Below are 17,054 nucleotides of genomic sequence, written 5' to 3' on the forward strand. Positions count from 1 at the left end.
TAGAACGGTTCCCACATCAGCTGTACACAGGGAGAGGTGACCTAAAGGACTTGGGGGCTGCTCGTCAAGGTCAGGAGGGGCTATAAAGAGGCTTCATGCCTTGCTGGGTTCTCAGAGATCCCTGAGGTCAAGCCATGTCCACAGGGCAGACCAGGCAGGGGCATGAAATCAGCTTCCAAGAGGGCAATACTCTAGGGCTGGCCTGCGTGACAACTTTGCACTCACTTTTTCTACTCTTCACGTAATTCTGCAAAAAAGGTGCTGATATTCCCATTTCCTGATGAGGATGGTAAGATTCAGAGAGGTCAAGGAACTCACCCAGGTCATGAGCTTCCACATGACTCCAATGCCTGTAATTTTTCCATGTAGGAACCAGGCTAGTGCTGAAATTCATGCTCCATAAAACACAACGGCCATCAGAGAGTGGGCTCACTTCTGAGGCTCAATCCACAAGGGTCATTTACACAGGGAGGGGTGAGCGGCAAGAAGCCAAGAGGGAGCGTACACTACCTGGGAAAGAACACTCCTAGGAGGCTGCATTTTCACAGCAATCTGTTGTCAGCATTCAACAGTTCCCCACTGCCACCTCCAGGCAGCACCCCGTCAAAGCTCCATCCCCGCTCACAGCCCAGGGGCCACCGGGAAGCAGTGTGGGAGAGCAGTGAGAGCATGGAGTTTGGACCCAGACGTTCCTCTGGGCTCAGGTTCCAGTGGCAACACTTTCTAGCCTATGGCCTGGGCAGGTAACCTCCCATTTGAGTCTGGAGATAACCTCAACTGCTCACAGGGTTGTCAGAGTGTCCTGGGAGGACATGAGATGGCCCATGTAGAGCGCTCTGGATAGTTTCTGACACAGAGGAAGCCCTCAGTTAGTCACTTCCCTTCCCCCTCCCTTTCCTTTGGAGCTCTAGAGATCAGATGTGGTTCTGGGGGGTAAGGAAGCCCTGTAGTTCCCCTCTAGGGGTGGAGTCTGTGGGAAGCATGTCAGATGGCTATTATTGTTGGCTATTACTTTTTTCATTACCATGTTGACATTATTATCACCACAACAAATTTCCTACTAGAACATAGTGCCAAAATTCTCTTCCAATCTGCAAACAACCGAATCTGCGTTACCTGAGCCGACCTGCCTAAAGATCCATGCTCTAAGTGTCTTCCTTCCACTTGAGTAACTACAGTCCGGCAAGGAGTCTCCACAACCTCTAGCAGCCCTTGATCAAATCAGCCCAGATGGGGCTGGGGCCAAATCTCCTGGGTTTCAGGCTGACCAGAGCTTTGTCTCCACTGAGCAGGTTCTGAGATCAAGGCCACCTTTCTGTGCACCTTAGTCCTGAGTGGGATGGGACTGAGAGACCTTACTTCTGGGGACGAGAGATGCCAGGCTCTGCAGGTACGGGCTGGGCTAGGTTCCCTACTGTGGAGGGAGGGAAGCCTATTATCAGAGCTCCCCAGCAGGGGGCACCATCTGTCCAAGGCTGAGCCTTTTCACCAGCTGCACTGTCAGGCTTCAGCCTGGCCTGGCCAAGGCTAAGCAAGTCCAGCCAGCCACAGGCATGCCAGGCATACCAGGCATAAGGCTCCCATGCATCTGTCTCCAGAAGCTGCCCAGGTAGCCATGCTGGATCTGGCACACACTTTCTCTCCAAGACTTAGGAAGCACTTGTGACAGTGGTCTTGTCCAGAGAGCATCACGGACGGGGATTCAGAGTAGCTACAAGATGCTGCCATATGGACTTGAATCATGCATTTAATTCCTAATTGCAAGTGAAAGAAACCACCTAAGGGGGAAGACCTGTTGCTATACTGCAGTGCTCACAGCACTACAGAACCCCCACTGTGGGGCTTACCCAGAGCCAGCAACACCAGAGTTTGCATGTTTTGTTTTTTTTTTAAATTATTTTTAGAGATGGGGTCTCACTGTTGCCCAGGTGGGAGTGCGATAGCTATTCACAGATGCAATCATTGCACACTACAGCCTTAAACTCCTAGCCTCAAGCAACCTTCCCGCCTCAGCCTCCCAAAGAGTACACTACAGGTGCATACCACTGTGCCCAGCTTGGACAGTCTTAAAAATAAAGCTTCTCTATTAAGAGTAAACTAAAATCTTAGATAGGGCCCACCATCATTCAGAGCTGAGTTAGGCAAATCAGCAGTTTTGATTTCAAGCTCAGTTTGGCTCCAGCTCTGTCCTGAGATACTCATGGGCCACAGGGTGTCTAACTCCCACTGCCTCCACTGCCCTGAGCATGCAGCTTCAGGGACTTTGTCCCCATACTACTCTATTGCAGGCTTGAAAAGAGGCCCCTCATCACCCACCTTTGTGCCCCCAGCACTGGAGAGACCAGGCACTAATGTTTAAACAGGATCACAGAAAACCAAAAGAGCAATAAAACTACCAGGTACTGGGAATACCGACACTGGGCTTGAGAGATGGGAAGATGGGGTGTTCTCCAGGAACGCGAGCGTGGAGAGTGCTTAGGAGAAAAAGCAACCCCAGGAAAGTTCCCGGCCCAGCTTTGGGCCAATCTTGGCAGGATGAGCACCGTATGAACACTGTCTTCCAGGGGTCAACATCTGCCCTTCCCAAAGGCAGGCCAAAGGGATGGGAAGGAGTGGAGCGGGAGGATGGAAAGACACCAGTGTGGTTCAGAGGTCTGGGATAGAAAGAAAATGCTGGGGCCAGGCGTGGTGGTTCACGCCTGTAATCCCAGCACTTTGGGAGGCCGAGGCGGGCAGATCACGAGGTCAGGAGATCGAGACCATCCTGGCTAACACGGTGAAACCCCGTCTGTACTAAAAATACAAAAAAATTAGCCAGGCGTGGTGGCAGGCACCTGTAGTCCCAGTTACTCGGGAGACTGAGGCAGGAGAATGGTGTGAACCCGGGAGGTGGAGCTTGCAGTGAGCTGAGATCGCGCCACTGCACTCCAGCCTGGGCGAAGGAGCGAGACTCCGTCTCAAAAAAAAAAAAAAAAAAGAAAATGCTGGTTTTGTTATCAGAAAGAGCTGGGTTCTTATCCTGTCTTTACAATGAGGGACAAGTTATGATTCCAGTTTCCTTATTTGAAAAATGACGCCAATAATGCCTACCTCTCAGAGCGCAGATGAAGACTGAAGACGTTCATGTGTATAATGTCATCAAAGGCTAGCCCTGTCTGATCTCACCTTTGTACACTCCACTTGAATGACCAAATTGTAGTATCACACCCCAGAGATCACGTGGGAGACCCTTATCATGAGTGACAGGTCAGCTGCTGCCTTTGGTGACTAGGGAAATGAGGCCAGAGGCAAGCCACTTGGCACATTTTCCCTCAAAAACAACATGACCTCCCCTCATCCCTGCCCCACCTCATGGGGTTGAGAGAGATCTTGAGGAACAAATGAGCCCAGATGGAAGGTGAAAAAGCCTGTGGCTGGCAGGCAGTCATCCTACCTGATGACACAGTTGCCTCGGTTGGATGCAAAGATGACGATGGGAGCGATAGAAGACTCCAGGGCGCGGTGCAGGTAGGTGAAGCACTCAATGTCCAGCATGTGGACCTCATCAACAAACAGCACACCCGGGACCAGCTCAGCAATGCCCTGGTCGATGTACTTGTTCACCACCTTATTAATCTCCCCTCGAAGTTTGTCTAGGAGATGCAAGGATGGGCAGGCAACGTCAGCACAGGGCTGGGGGAGACTATCGCCTTTTCTCCTCCACCTGAATTCAATCCAAACCCACGCTAGGAGCCTAGTTTTCCTACTAGCTATGTGATCCCAGACAGGGTGTGTCCCCACTCCAGGCTTTGGTGTCGTCATCTGAACACAGTGATAATCACACCTAAAGGTCACAAAATTAGCAGCCTCCCCCAAAAGATGGGTTTGGTTAAATGTAAAAAGGTTGCACGGGTCTTCTGCATGGGAATCCTTCACAGGACACGCTCACTGCTGTCACGCTCTCTACCATGCCTTATCACTTCCCACATACCCAATCTAGCTCTGTCTGATCTGGGAGACATTGGAGTTTGGGAGCCCTGAGTGAAATGAGTTTTCACATGCAAATTTTCCTGTTCTATACTCAGTAAATGACCCTTTCTTTTGGTCCCATACAACAATGCTTAGGTTAATTAACTTTCAATCAAGTGCCTGGACTAAGGAAGTGGGTGCTTTTAGAATCCTGAGCAGAAACCTTCAAGGAATGAAAGGGTCTGAAGAAAGGCCCAATCTCAGAGCTCCTAGAGGGATGAGTCTCTCAAAAGTTACATAACCCAGCTAAGGTCTCAGTGCTCATTTTCCAAACCAGCTCCTGTGTTATCATCAGGAGCGAGCAGCTCACAAACAGAAAGCTGGAAGATCTGAGGCAGCGTCTTCCACCAAAAGCACGAGACAGGGATTGTCCTAAGAGGATGCACACCGAAAACCGTGTGAAAAGAAACTGCTTCTGACAACTCGAACAGAAAGGTCTCAGATGGCTGCCCTGGCTAAAACTTTAAAGACAATATTTGCTTTAATGTTTAACTAACATCTTAAGGTGACGAAACTGTAGATGGAATTAGAAAAAAACACAGCAACAGGAAAGCTGGGAAGAGCAGCAAGTTAAATAAAGGTTCACAGGGGAGCAGCAGCAGTGTCCCCTGTGGAGCTCTGGGAAGTGCCCACAAACTGGGCAGGGCAGTATGTGGAGCTGGTCTGTGGAGCTGCCCTGTGCTCTACTAGGGAGGGGGCTGACCGCACCAGGGCTCCAGAACCTGTGCTCCAGCAGAGCTGGGCGACACAAATCCGTATTTCTGGGGCCTCATAGGGGCCAGAAACTGACTGCAGTGGGGCAGATAGCACACAGTGTGCTGTATGGCTGCCTAAATGCCACCAGAAACTTAGGCTAGAGTCAAGCTCTGAGCTATGAGGAAGAAGGAACTGTTCTGAGGCATTTCCTCAGGGCAGATGTGCTCACAGAGCCACAAGAGCATCTCAGAATGTGGGGCCCTCCACCCTGCCCCTTGCTCACAGGGCACACTGGTTCTCCTACCTGTGATTTCTGTCTTCTTTGGCTTCATTAGCTGGCCCATCATGGACAGGATATCTTGTCCCCCCTGCATAAGAGAAGACTTAGAGTCAGTGCTGCTTTCTAAGGTGACTACAGAAGCCTCATCCCCCTGCATCCCACTCATCAACTCAACATGGGATCCTGAGGTATGGAGACTCCTCCTCAAAGCCTGAGGAGCTTCTAAACACAGAGGAATTTTTAGAGGTTCCCCTGACCTGTAAGAATCAAACAAAATCTTTTCATGGCAAGTATAAGCTCCGTGGGGCCTGCCCAGCCTCCTTTTCCAGCCCTATCTTTTTCCAATCCCTTGTTCCTTGATTAGCCACACAAGACTACCAGCCCTGCCTTGGACACCCCCAAGCTTTTTTATGACTCAGTGCTTTTGAGTCTATTCCATCTGCCAGGAATGCCATTCTCCTTCCTAGGAAGTTCCCAGTCATTAAAGTTCAAGTCAAATGCCCTCTAGGGGGCATCTGACCCTAACCAGACTCAGGACTTCCTCCAAACGTTCCTGTGCCTTTAGAGACACGTGGACTATAGGAGTAAGTATAAAGGGCAAGTATAAATATACCATGATTATATTGCTGTGCTTCCTCTCACTAGATTTGACCACAGGCTTGCATCAGTCTAGTCCTTACTTAACCCGGAGCTGCTCAGTCTATGGGCCCCTCCCTGTGGAATGGCTGACTCCATAACAGGTTTACCACTCACCTGCATCCTCCTGCGGGCTCCTAACAGTGCAGTCAGCAAGAGGAAGAGGCTGGTGTTTGGTCATTTGTTCAGGATTTAGTGATCACCTGTTGGTTACCAGGCCCTGAGACACAGAGGGGCTCACTAAATGCTGAATAGCTAAAGGCAGCAAACGTTTCCTGTCTGGTCCTCAAAACTACCTTGCCAGGTAGGAGGAAACTCAAAATCAGAACCCTAAACCACAGAAAACCCAGAGACCCAAAGTGACAAATTAACCAAGCTGATCAGTGATGGAGCAACACAGTTCCTGACTTCTGACTCCCAGCCCAGCACTCTTCTCAGGTCAAGGACTCCCAGGAGGTCAGTTTGGGGATGGCCATTTCACCAACCAAGGGGTTGGTCCAAGATGAGTCTTCAGTAATCTCTCGACCAAAGCTCCAAGGAAGAAAACACCCACGGATCAAATTTCAAGTCAGAAAACAAACTATTCCCTAATAGTGAAGAGGTGTCTTTTTTAGGATGAAGATGAAACCAAACTGGAAGACCATCACAAGAAACAGTGGTGTCTTGTTTCTTTTAATCACATATTTCCTAGAAATGTCATATAGTGATAGCATCCTTTCCTATATTTTACTAGTCAAGGCATAAGTATCCATCTGCATGAGAAGCAGACAACAGTACCAAATCAAAGCTAAAACACTGTGGCTTTTGCTAAGCAGGGGGAAAGAAAGAGCTTTGTTAGGCATTCTGAAATCCTGTAAAGGGCTCATAGAACACTCCTGCCCTCCTGCCATTAACACCCAGAGAATCCCAGGCGTGAGCCCACTGCTGGAGTGAAGCCATGGAGGAAGCTGGCTAGCTCAGGGCCAGAGGCTTGGCTGGGATAAGAAACAATACACATGAAATCATCTGTGACTACAGCATTTGAATGGGAACAAAGGAGTCCCTCGTAGCTCATGTCGATGTTAATTGCTGAACATTACAGATAGAAAAGGACCGTTTACCTCAAGAAAGGCAGCAAGACTCTGACAATTCATTCCCAGACCTCCACACACATACAAAAGGGCTAATGTGCCAGGTCACCCAGGCATCGAGGCAGTACCTGGGGCCGTGCATTAGCCACATCCAAGTCATGCAAGGTCACATCTTGGATGATTTCTTTCTTTTTGTGCACATCCCCTTTTGGTAAGGGGACATACTCTTCAGCTTCAAGGTCGAATTCTGTGGCATAGGTATCACACCTGCCCTGCCTCTGCAAAAAGAGAGAAACATGAGTGCCTGGTGAGTTTTCACTGCCAAGTCCCCAAATGGCACAGGGCTAAGTGAGATAAAGGTCTCAGTTCCCACTGCAGGCCTGACAGCCTACTTGACAAACTCCAAATATGCCCCACTCCCCTGCTGCCAAGAGAAGGGAGCTATCTGCTCATCGCTGGGCTCCAAAAACTGGGTTGAAAAACACCTGATACTTTCTCCCAAAGTCCTTTTTCCCTTCTTTCTTTTAACTGTATGCAATTCCTGATAAAGGGCAAATCCAGTAGATTAACTGGAGGCGGAGGAGCTGCTCAGACTCTTTTGTAGGTGGGTGATTTATTGTATGATATGAAGTATTATGCCCATCCATTAAACAGTGAGGAACAGTGTACAGGACCCTGAAAATCAGATAGAAAAGAATGCCAACGAATGCAGCGTTCCTTCCCACATGCATATATCTTGGGAAGAAAATACCAAAGAGATAAAAGGAAGATTAAATACACTGCACATTTCAATTTGAAAGTGACTAAAGTTGTTTTGTTTTCTCACCCTGTCCTCCCCCTCTGAACAGGTTTTAGTATTTTTTCTAACAGACTGTCTGTTTTAATCGCGAGAAGGTTAAAGAATGAAGATAAAGGGAAGGCAAACTTTATTATACATAAAGGGCCACTAGTTGACCTTCCATCAGCTTCATAACAGACACCAGCCCCTCCCCACACACCCCACACCCTCTGAAGAAAGCAACTCCCTTGTCACTTAGGTTTTCTCATGTCAAACAAATCAGGGACAATGCTGTGTCCCAAGGAAGGCATTACCTTCACGGCCCCACTGTTGGCTTCAATGTAAATCACATCTCCAGCCTCTACTCGCTCTTTCTGCAAACTTTCAAAAATGCTGGGGTCCAGCTAAAAAAGAAAATGTAAATCAGAAGTGTAATACATATTCCATTTCCTTCTGACACCATGTAAGGTACCTTTCCATAAGGCATCTGAGGTAGCTAGCAGGTGCATGGAGAAAGCCTGTTTTGCGTGTGCATGTATACTGGGACCTGCAGGAGTGTGAATGCGTGAGTACCACACAACAGACTGGCTGGGGGACTAAGCACACCAGGGAGAAAATAGGGGGGGCAGCATACCTGCATCCCTATGTAACAAGCATGAGAGGGACACAGGGGACACCTACTCTCCTCTTTCCCTTGATTCCAGCCCCCACTGTCCACAGGACCACAGGCCCTATCACCCCTCTTGAGATCATCATCCCTACTTCACTCCTTCATTCGCCTCACCTCAGGTGGGGTGGAACTTTCCGCAACTGAAGTACGTGCCAGCACCTGCTTACCAATCTCAAGGCTGGCATCTTGCAGGGCCTATGATTTTGGATAAGGTTCTCAGTTCTAAGTTTCCTCATCTATACAACAGCACCCAGGTGCAATCACAGATGTACACAGTAATTCAAAGAAAAGCATAAATGAGAATCTTTCCCAAGCCTTTTGATTCACATCCCAGTGTTTGTGCCCTTGGGTCTGCCTGCTTGTATCTCCAGGAAAGGAAATAAGCAGATTTGGGGAACTGTTGCTTTTCTCCAGATTCTGGTGACCCTCAGTGATTAATATTCTAGGACAGCTGCCTTTGTAAGGATTCTGTAGTTAAACACAAGTTTCTCGAGGTCTTCATGGAGAGCTATGTTATATAATGTAGCTATGGTGGAAAAAAACTTGGGCTTTGCCCAAACAAAATTAAAAAGTAAAAACCCAGGGCTTGGTGAAAGAAGCCAGATACAAAAAAAGACATACACTGTATGTTCCATTTATATGAAATGTCCAAAAGAAGGCAACCGAAAGTAGATTAGTAGTTGCCGAGGGCTATAGTCAGAATGGGGAATGACTGTAAATGAGCAGGAGGATTCTTTTTGGGGCAATGAAAATGTTCTGAAATTAAGATTGTGGTGATTGTACAACCGTGAAAATACATTAAAATTCCTGGAATTGTATACTTAAAATTGGTGAGTTTTATTTAAAATGCTATCTCAATAAAGCTTTTAAAAAACTACCACCACAACAGCAAACCCAGGGTTCTGCCTCTCCTTAACTGGGTGGGGACGGCAGCCCCTGGCAGAACTGCTGTGAGTCTGTGCGCCTAAGGACAAAAGTGGGTGAGGCCCCCAGGTAAGGCCTGGCAGGAAGGGGTCATGAGTACTAATGGCGTTCTCATTGTTAGGACTCAGAAGACTCCTTCAGACTTGAATATCCACCAAGTATTTGAGCACCTTCTATCCAAATATCTTGTACATATTCTAAAAATACCTAAAAGTATTCATTTTGGAAGAAAAATTTCATCTTCTCCTCTACATTATTTTTGTAAAGAAACTGTACAAAGCAGCATTACAAATAGCTGAAATTTAAACTGTATGCCTCATTTTATCTGTCCTACATTGGAGAATATACTTCTTTTTTGCCTCAAGCATTTTTATACCGGTTAATTTCCCAAATGAATTGACTGAAGATGTAATTACTGGAAAGGTGGCAGATGCTACTGAGAAATCTAATTAATTCAGAATGGAAGTGATGAGGGGTAGGTATAAAAGAGATATTTGCAGAGGCAAGCTCCTGAGATGGAAACTCTGTTAGGAAAAAGAAAAATGGCCCTTTGAAGAAGTGACATTTTTATGATCTCCATAAAGCAGTGACCAAGAAACAACCTTAGAGAATCAAAGAACCATAAAATCGTAGAACAGAATAAAAATGGAGAAATTATATAGTCAATCTCCTGCAGTTTATAGATGAGAAAACTGAGTCCCAGAGAGCTCAACTGACTTCCAAAGGTCACACAGCAAGCTGGTGGGCAGACAGTACAATGGTTAGGACTCAGAGGGTCAGCTCTGCCACGTGACTGGCTGGATGATCCCAGGATAACTATGTAACCTCTGTATGAGCCTTCATCTGTAACATGACGGAAATTATACACACATACACACACGCAAACATATACACATATAATGTTATGAATGACAATAAATGTTTGCTGAAGCACTTAGTCCAAGGCCTGACACATACAATAAATGACAGCTATAATGATAATATTTATTAATAATAATAAGGCAAAGCCTAAAATCCAGACTGCTCCATTTCTCCAAGTGAAGGCTTTCACGATAACATTAACAGCTATCATTCATTAGGTAACTAGGTGCCACACCCAAAGCCATAACCCTGAAAGACAGGCAATTATTATTCCCATTCAACAAATAAAGAAACTACTACTCAGAGATTAATGCCACACAGTTGTAAGTAACAAAGCCAGCGATTCCTTTAGGACTTAAGACTCCAAAACTCATGCTCTTCCCCTAGAAACTCTACTGCCTCCATCCTAAAGACTTATAGGACAGGTGGCTGGGGAGTGTCTTTGAGGGCTATCCAGTGTCACCATTCTGGCCTCTCCACAAAGCCCTGTACTAAGCAGAACCAGCCACTGAAGTGACCACAGGTTCCTGACACAAGCAACTGCAGTCAGGATTCTCATGTGGCCCCTGGGAAGTCCATCCATCATCTTTATACAACTCTTATTTGATTAATCAATGCTGTTTCTTTCTATGAGCACAGGCACTGATAACTGGAAAAATTAATGCCCAGGTTCAGACCCAGCCCAGGGTATTTGATGCATGGTCATAATATGGGACATGGGATGGCAGAAGCAGTTTCTTGACTTAACCACACAGCTCACATTTTAACATGCAGAGTTTCCTAGGAGTAAGTAAGAAAAGAGCTATCTTCCTTGAGTCCTCCTATGTGCAAGCCCTATGCTAGGTACCGCTTTATACACACAATATCCTCAACCAGTTCTGTGAGAAATCAACACCTGTAGTGCACAGGTCAGGAAACTGGGATGCAGAGAAGTTACACCACCTGCCCAAAGCCACACAGTGCTAGGAGAGTCGAGAGAAAAGAGGCCACAAACATGTACTCACTTTCAACTGTTTGGTTCCTTTGGCTGTTTTGAGTCCTATGATCACATGGCTAATGGTTTTGCCATATCCTCCCATGGGATTCTCTGTCTCACACGGAGTTAGCTCTGTGACTTCACCTTCATAAACTTCCTTAGTCTCCTTTATTCGCAGCCCTGGAAGAGGTGGCAGAGGGTCCATGGTGAGAAGAAGAATCTTTTCTCTCACACTGAGAGCCCAAAACTTCCATGTCACCAGAACTGACAAATCAACCTTAATAATGTATATTCCAGGGTGTCATGATGGGTAAAAAGGCAATACAAACATATCAATGTAAATTAGAGGTACTATTAGAAATGCAACCTTTTTTTTTTTTTTTTGAGACAGACTCTCACTCTGTCACCCAGGCTGGAGTGCAGTGGCGAGATCTTGACTCACTGCAACTTCTGCTTCCCGGGTTCACTCCATTCTCCTGCCTCAGCCTCCTGAGTAGCTGGGACTACAGGCGCCCGCCACCACGCCCAGCTAATTTTTTGTACTTTTGGTAGAGACAGGGTTTCACCAAGTTAGCCAGGATGGTCTCGATCTCCTGACCTCGTGATCTGCCCTCCTCGGCCTCCCAAAGTGCTGGGATTATAGGCTTGAGCCACCGCGCCCAGCCTAGAAATGTAACTTTTTAAGGGAACTTTCTAGGTTCAAATCCAGAACTAGATAGACAAGTTATAATTCTCAAAATTGTCTGCTCCATTTCCAAGAGGGTGAAATTTACCTTTAGCCTTTAATTCAGTCTCTGAACCCACACTATTCTATTCCACCAGAACAGTGGCTATCAAAACTCCTGTAGCCTTGTTTCCTGATTTTTGACTCTCAAAGGAAATCTTTAAACCAGTGGAATAACTCACTACACACCCTCTGACATTATCAAGCCTGAGCAGGGCATACTAAAATAATTAGGTATCTATGTCAACAGTAGGTGACACTCAACCCTGCCAGGTGTTACGGGCCTCTGGCTCTCACTGCATACTCCAAGAAGAAATACCCAGTTGTCATGCATTATTTGCAATGTGTTGCTCTACAATTTTCTTTCTTTTTTTTCCTTTTTTCTTTTTTTTTTTTTTTTTTTGAGATAGAATCTCGTTCTGTCACCCAGGCTGGAATGCAATGGTGCGATCTTGGCTTCCTGCAAGCTCCGCCTCCCGGGTTCAAGTGATTCTTCTGCCTCAGCCTCCCAAGTAGCTGGGATTACAGGCGTGCACCACCACATCTGGCTAATTTTGGGGGTTTTTTTGTACTTTCAGTAGAGATAGGTTTCACCACGTTGGCCAGACTGGTCTTGATCTCCTGACCTCAGGTGATCCACCCACCTCGGCATCCCAAAGTGCTGGGATTACAGGTGTGAGCTACCATGCCCAGCTGCTCTACAATTTTTCTAAGGCCATAACAACAAAACCAATTTCCAAAGCACCTTACATTAGAATATTGCAAATAAAGGTAAATTTCTCTCCGAATTCTAAACATCATCCACATTAGCTCTTTAATAAACCTTTGTTCATTATCCAAGAATTGTTGTTAAATTAACTTTTAGAACGTGATCTCTATGTTCATTACATGCTTTTGCATATAATGGTTCTGCTTCCTGAAGCACTCTTTTTAGCTTAGGCAACTCCTCCTTGCAGACTCAGTTTAAAACTTATCCCCTCCCCCTTCACACATTCTTCTTCCTCATCCTCCAAATTGTCCCCATGGTGACCTGTGTTTCCACTGGCACAGCACCAGCACACAGCAATGCCATAACTTGCAGACCTTGCCTACCCCTCTGCAGACTGCCCACACCTGAGCTGAGGGCATAGCACATTGGCAGGTAGAGTGAATGGATGAATGAATGAAGTCACTAAGAGTGAAGGGGTTGTCATTAGGCAGATCATCTATTAATAATACCCAAGAAACGAACCTGCAGATACATTTACATGTTCTATATGGTAATGGCCTGAGAACTCTAAGGAGTCAGCCATGTAATGTTATAGCCTGTATCACTGTAACACCCTCAACCTCAGCACTAAAAGCCAGGCATAACTGAAACTATACTGTTAGAAATCAAGACTACCATTAACTTGGGGAAGCAAGGATGGCAACTGGGAGTGGACATGAAGGGTGCTTTGGAGTTCTGGCAACATTCCCTTTTTTGATTAGCTGCTGGTTTCACAGGCTTTTACTTTATAATAATCCACCAAGCTATGTATTTATGTTCTGCACACTTTTCTGTACATATGCACAAAATTACCAAGTCTACTTTAAAAAAAAATTTTAAGTAAATAATACCTGGGACCCGGTGAAGTAAGACCACTGATGGCCTAAGTTTAGGAAATACTGCTCTAAACCTCTGCTGGAGCCTATGTCATGGTTCTCAACCTTTAGGTCCACCTGAGGGGCCCCTATAATGAATCATGCCCTGGCTGTACCCAGATCACTTGCTTCCAAATCCCAGGGGATGGGCTCCTGCCATCACTATTAGTTTAACATTCCCCCCATGATTCCAAAGTGCAGACACAGTTGAGATCCAGTTATCTAAAGAATAAATGAAAAACTATTCAACTCACAAATGTGGAGACATAAACTAGTTCTGATGGCAGGGTGGCTTGATAAGGCTTTGGTGTTCTCACCATTAAGCTACCTCTGTTCTGATATGGAAATATTCCAATGGCACTAAGAAACACTACCTATAGTGTCAGGTACGCTCTGTAACTTCTCACTTTTAAATGTGGTCATTATCTTATCATTGGGCTGTTTGCCTTCTCTACCCCAGAAACCCAGTCAGGACAAAGACACTCAGATATTAAAGTTAAGGAAAAGTTTTACTCTACCTTCATTCTATCTGATAGCCTATAAATGGAAGTTTTGGAATAGCCCCAAAAGAGAGGACCCATTTCATTTGTGCTTTACAAAATTCTTAGTTCCTGAACATTAATCTTAGACAAAAATTCTCCAAACAACATGAACATATCAGAACATTGTGGTAAACTTAGAAAATCCTGTACTTTTAAGGTGAACTTTGATTTTTTAAAATCAAACGTTTTATATCCCACAGCGATAAATTCCTTCAAATGGAATGCTTACTTATATTTACTGTTAGATGAATGTAGCATGAAATTCCTCAAGGAGGGGAAGAAAGACATTCCCGTCTCTCATTAGCCCCCACATTTGTTTAGAAGTTGCTCTGTGCTGACAAGCCGGCGGGGGGCGTGGGTGATGGACAATGAAACCGGCTGTTAGCCAGGAAAGGGGCTGAGCTGGCGCTATCTCTGGCAACGACAACACAAATGACACAGGTTTCATCTGCTGGCTCAGGTTTCTAAATCCCTGACAGGGACCTTCATCACATCAAGGAAATAGCACAGACTCCCTGCTTTTTATTTCTGGTCGGCTTATTGCTTCCTCCCCATCCCCTCTCCCAACTTCACAGAATTCAAAGGCAGAGGAAGATGGGCAGGGTTCCTTTTTGAAGATAGTCAATGGCCTGCCTTTTTATTCTCTGGTAGGATCAAGAAATTTTCTTTTCACCTCGCTGCCATCAAAAGAATGGTACTGTCCACTCCCCTCAAAAATGGCAAATTACAAAACAGATGCCAAGAAACTTACCTCTATTTTTCTGAATTTTAAAGCATTTAAGTTACCTTTAAGCAATGCAAACACATACACCCATGTGAAAGCCGGTTTTCACAGATTTTATCAATATCAGAAACACATTTTTTAAGTAAATAGAAAGAACATTTTTAAAAAAATACTCGGGCCAGGCGCGGTGGTTCATGCCTGTAATCCCAGCACTTTGGGAGGCCAAGGTAGGTGGATCATTTCAGCCCAGGAAACAGATTGCAGTGAGCCAAGATCGTGCCATGTACTCCAGCATGGGCGACAGAGTGACACCTTGTCTCAATTAAAAAAAAAAAAAAAAAGTACTCAGACATTTGAACCAGTTGTAACATCTTACTGTTCATCTCATCTTTATTATGAGTTAAATAAAACCATGGGCACATGTTTAAAAAAAAAATACTCAGAAGATTTTAAACCTTAAAGGAGTCCTGCGAGTCATTTCCACTGCGATTCCAAATACAATGTAAAAATCCACAAAGTACACTGCATGTAATTACATGGGCTGAACCTTACAGATATAGACGCTGAGCTAAAGAAGCAAGACACAAGGAACATATAAAGCATGATTTAGATAAAGTTTAAAAAGGGCAAAATTAAGCCCCATGGTTTAGAGACACACACATGGGTGTACAAGGTTATGATGATCACAGAAACCATTCCCACACAATTATGGCACATTGTGGGTCCCACCTGGGAGAGGAAGGGGTTGTGACCAGGGAGGGACACATGTCTGAGGTGCTGGCCGTGCTCTGTTCCTTCGGTGGTGACTGTATAAGCCTTTACTTCATAATCAATTAATGTTTTACATACTCTCTGTAAGTTTGTAATATCTCCGTTTAAAACTGGCACTGGGATGGGTGTAGTGGCTCACTCCTATAATCTTAGCACTCTGCGGGGCCAAGGCAAAAGGATTACTTGAGGCCAGGAGTTCAAGACGACCTGGGCAACATAGTGAGACCCCATCTCTACAAAAACAATTTTTTTTTTTGAGATGGAGTCTCACTCTATAGCCCAAGCTGGAGTGCAGTGGCGCAACGTCACCTCACTACAACCACCACCTCCCGGGCTCAAGCGATTCTCGTGTCTCAGCCTCCCGATTTTTTTTTTTGAGACAGGGTCTCACTGTTGCCTGTGTTGAAGTGCAGTGGTGTGATTTCAGCTCACTGCAGCCTTGACTTACTGGGCTCAGGTGATCCTCCCACCCCAGCCTTCCGAGTAGCTGGGACTACAGGCACACATCACCACACCCAGCTAATTTTTGTATTTTTTGTAGAGACGCAGTTTCGCCATGTTCCCCGGGCTGGTCTCGAACTCCTGGGCTCGAGCAATCTGCCTGCCTTTGCCTCCTAAAGTACTGAGATTACAGGCACTACCATGAGCCACCAGGCCTGGCCTCTCTGTAAATTTTTTTTTTTTTTTTGAGATAGAGTCTCTCTGTTACCCAGGCTGAAGTGCAATGGCACAATCTCCACTCACTGTAACCTCCACCTCCCAGATTCAAGCAATTCTCCTGCCTCAGCCTCCCAAGTAGCTGGGATTACAGGCGTATGCCACCATGCCCCGCTAATTTTTTGTATTTTTAGTAGAGATGGGGTTTCACCATGTTGGCCAGCCTGGTCTCGAACTCCTGACCTCAGGTGATCCACCGGCCTCGGCCTCCCAAAGGGCTGAGATTACAGGCATGAGCCACTGCACTCGGCCTACATACAATTTTTAAAAAAATTAGCTGGGTGTGGTGATGCACACCTGCAGTCCTAGCTACTTGGGAGGCTGGGGCAGGAGGATCTCTTGAGCCCAAGGAGTTGAGGCTGCAGGGAGCTATGGTTACACCACTGCACTTTAGCCTAGACAACAGAGTAAGTCCCTGTCTCTAAAAAAAATTTAAAAAGAGAAAAATGTTTTAAAAATAGATAAATAAAATAGGCACCAAACCTAGGCATGATGGTGTGCACCTACAGCCCCAGCTACTTGGGAGGCTGAGGTGGAAGAATCACTTGAGCCCAGGAGTTAAAGGCCAGCCTGGGCAACAGAGTGAGACTATGGCACTAAAACAAAATAAAATAATTAAAATAAGCACGAAAAATTCCAATATTTCATGGTAAAAATAACATATTTCCAGGCAGAAATACTTTGCAGTTTTAAAAATATTCAAATCATGGCACTGAGGAAGTGTTAAAATTATAAAATAAAAATAAATATATTCCAAGTAACACAAAACTTAGCCTCTGGACACAGTTCATAATCTCTCTGGTTTAGACCAATAGTCACAAATTTCAATGCTTATGGTGACCTGGTCAGAAGGACCCTCTCAGCTCCGCCTGCTGTGGGAATGAAAGCTGCTTCAAGGAGGCAGAAATGAGCACTTTATGACACTTCCCTATTGCTAAATATTGACAACTAGCTCCAAATTTAATACTTCATAAACCAAACAACATATGTCTATAGCTCAGGCATATTTTTTAGCTAAAGACTTCTGTTTTCATATTTTTTAGCTAAAGACTTC

General features: G+C 45.5%; 1 protein-coding gene across 1 annotated transcript in view; it reads right to left on the reverse strand.

Annotated features, from left to right (window-relative positions):
* The window catches only part of RUVBL1 (RuvB like AAA ATPase 1), a 42,758-nt gene that overhangs the window by 12,855 nt on the left and 12,849 nt on the right, over positions 1 to 17,054 (reverse strand). Inside the window, exons 4-8 of the mRNA XM_003279890.4 lie at positions 10,928 to 11,079; positions 7,783 to 7,872; positions 6,819 to 6,968; positions 5,009 to 5,072; positions 3,434 to 3,632 (exon numbers count right to left, since the gene is read on the reverse strand). Coding sequence (XP_003279938.1) covers positions 3,434 to 3,632; positions 5,009 to 5,072; positions 6,819 to 6,968; positions 7,783 to 7,872; positions 10,928 to 11,079 — 655 coding nt within the window. The remainder of the gene's footprint in view (positions 1 to 3,433; positions 3,633 to 5,008; positions 5,073 to 6,818; positions 6,969 to 7,782; positions 7,873 to 10,927; positions 11,080 to 17,054) is intronic.

The sequence above is a fragment of the Nomascus leucogenys genome, chromosome 21, assembly GCF_006542625.1.
Source record: "Nomascus leucogenys isolate Asia chromosome 21, Asia_NLE_v1, whole genome shotgun sequence".
Classification (NCBI taxonomy): Eukaryota; Metazoa; Chordata; class Mammalia; order Primates; family Hylobatidae; genus Nomascus; species Nomascus leucogenys.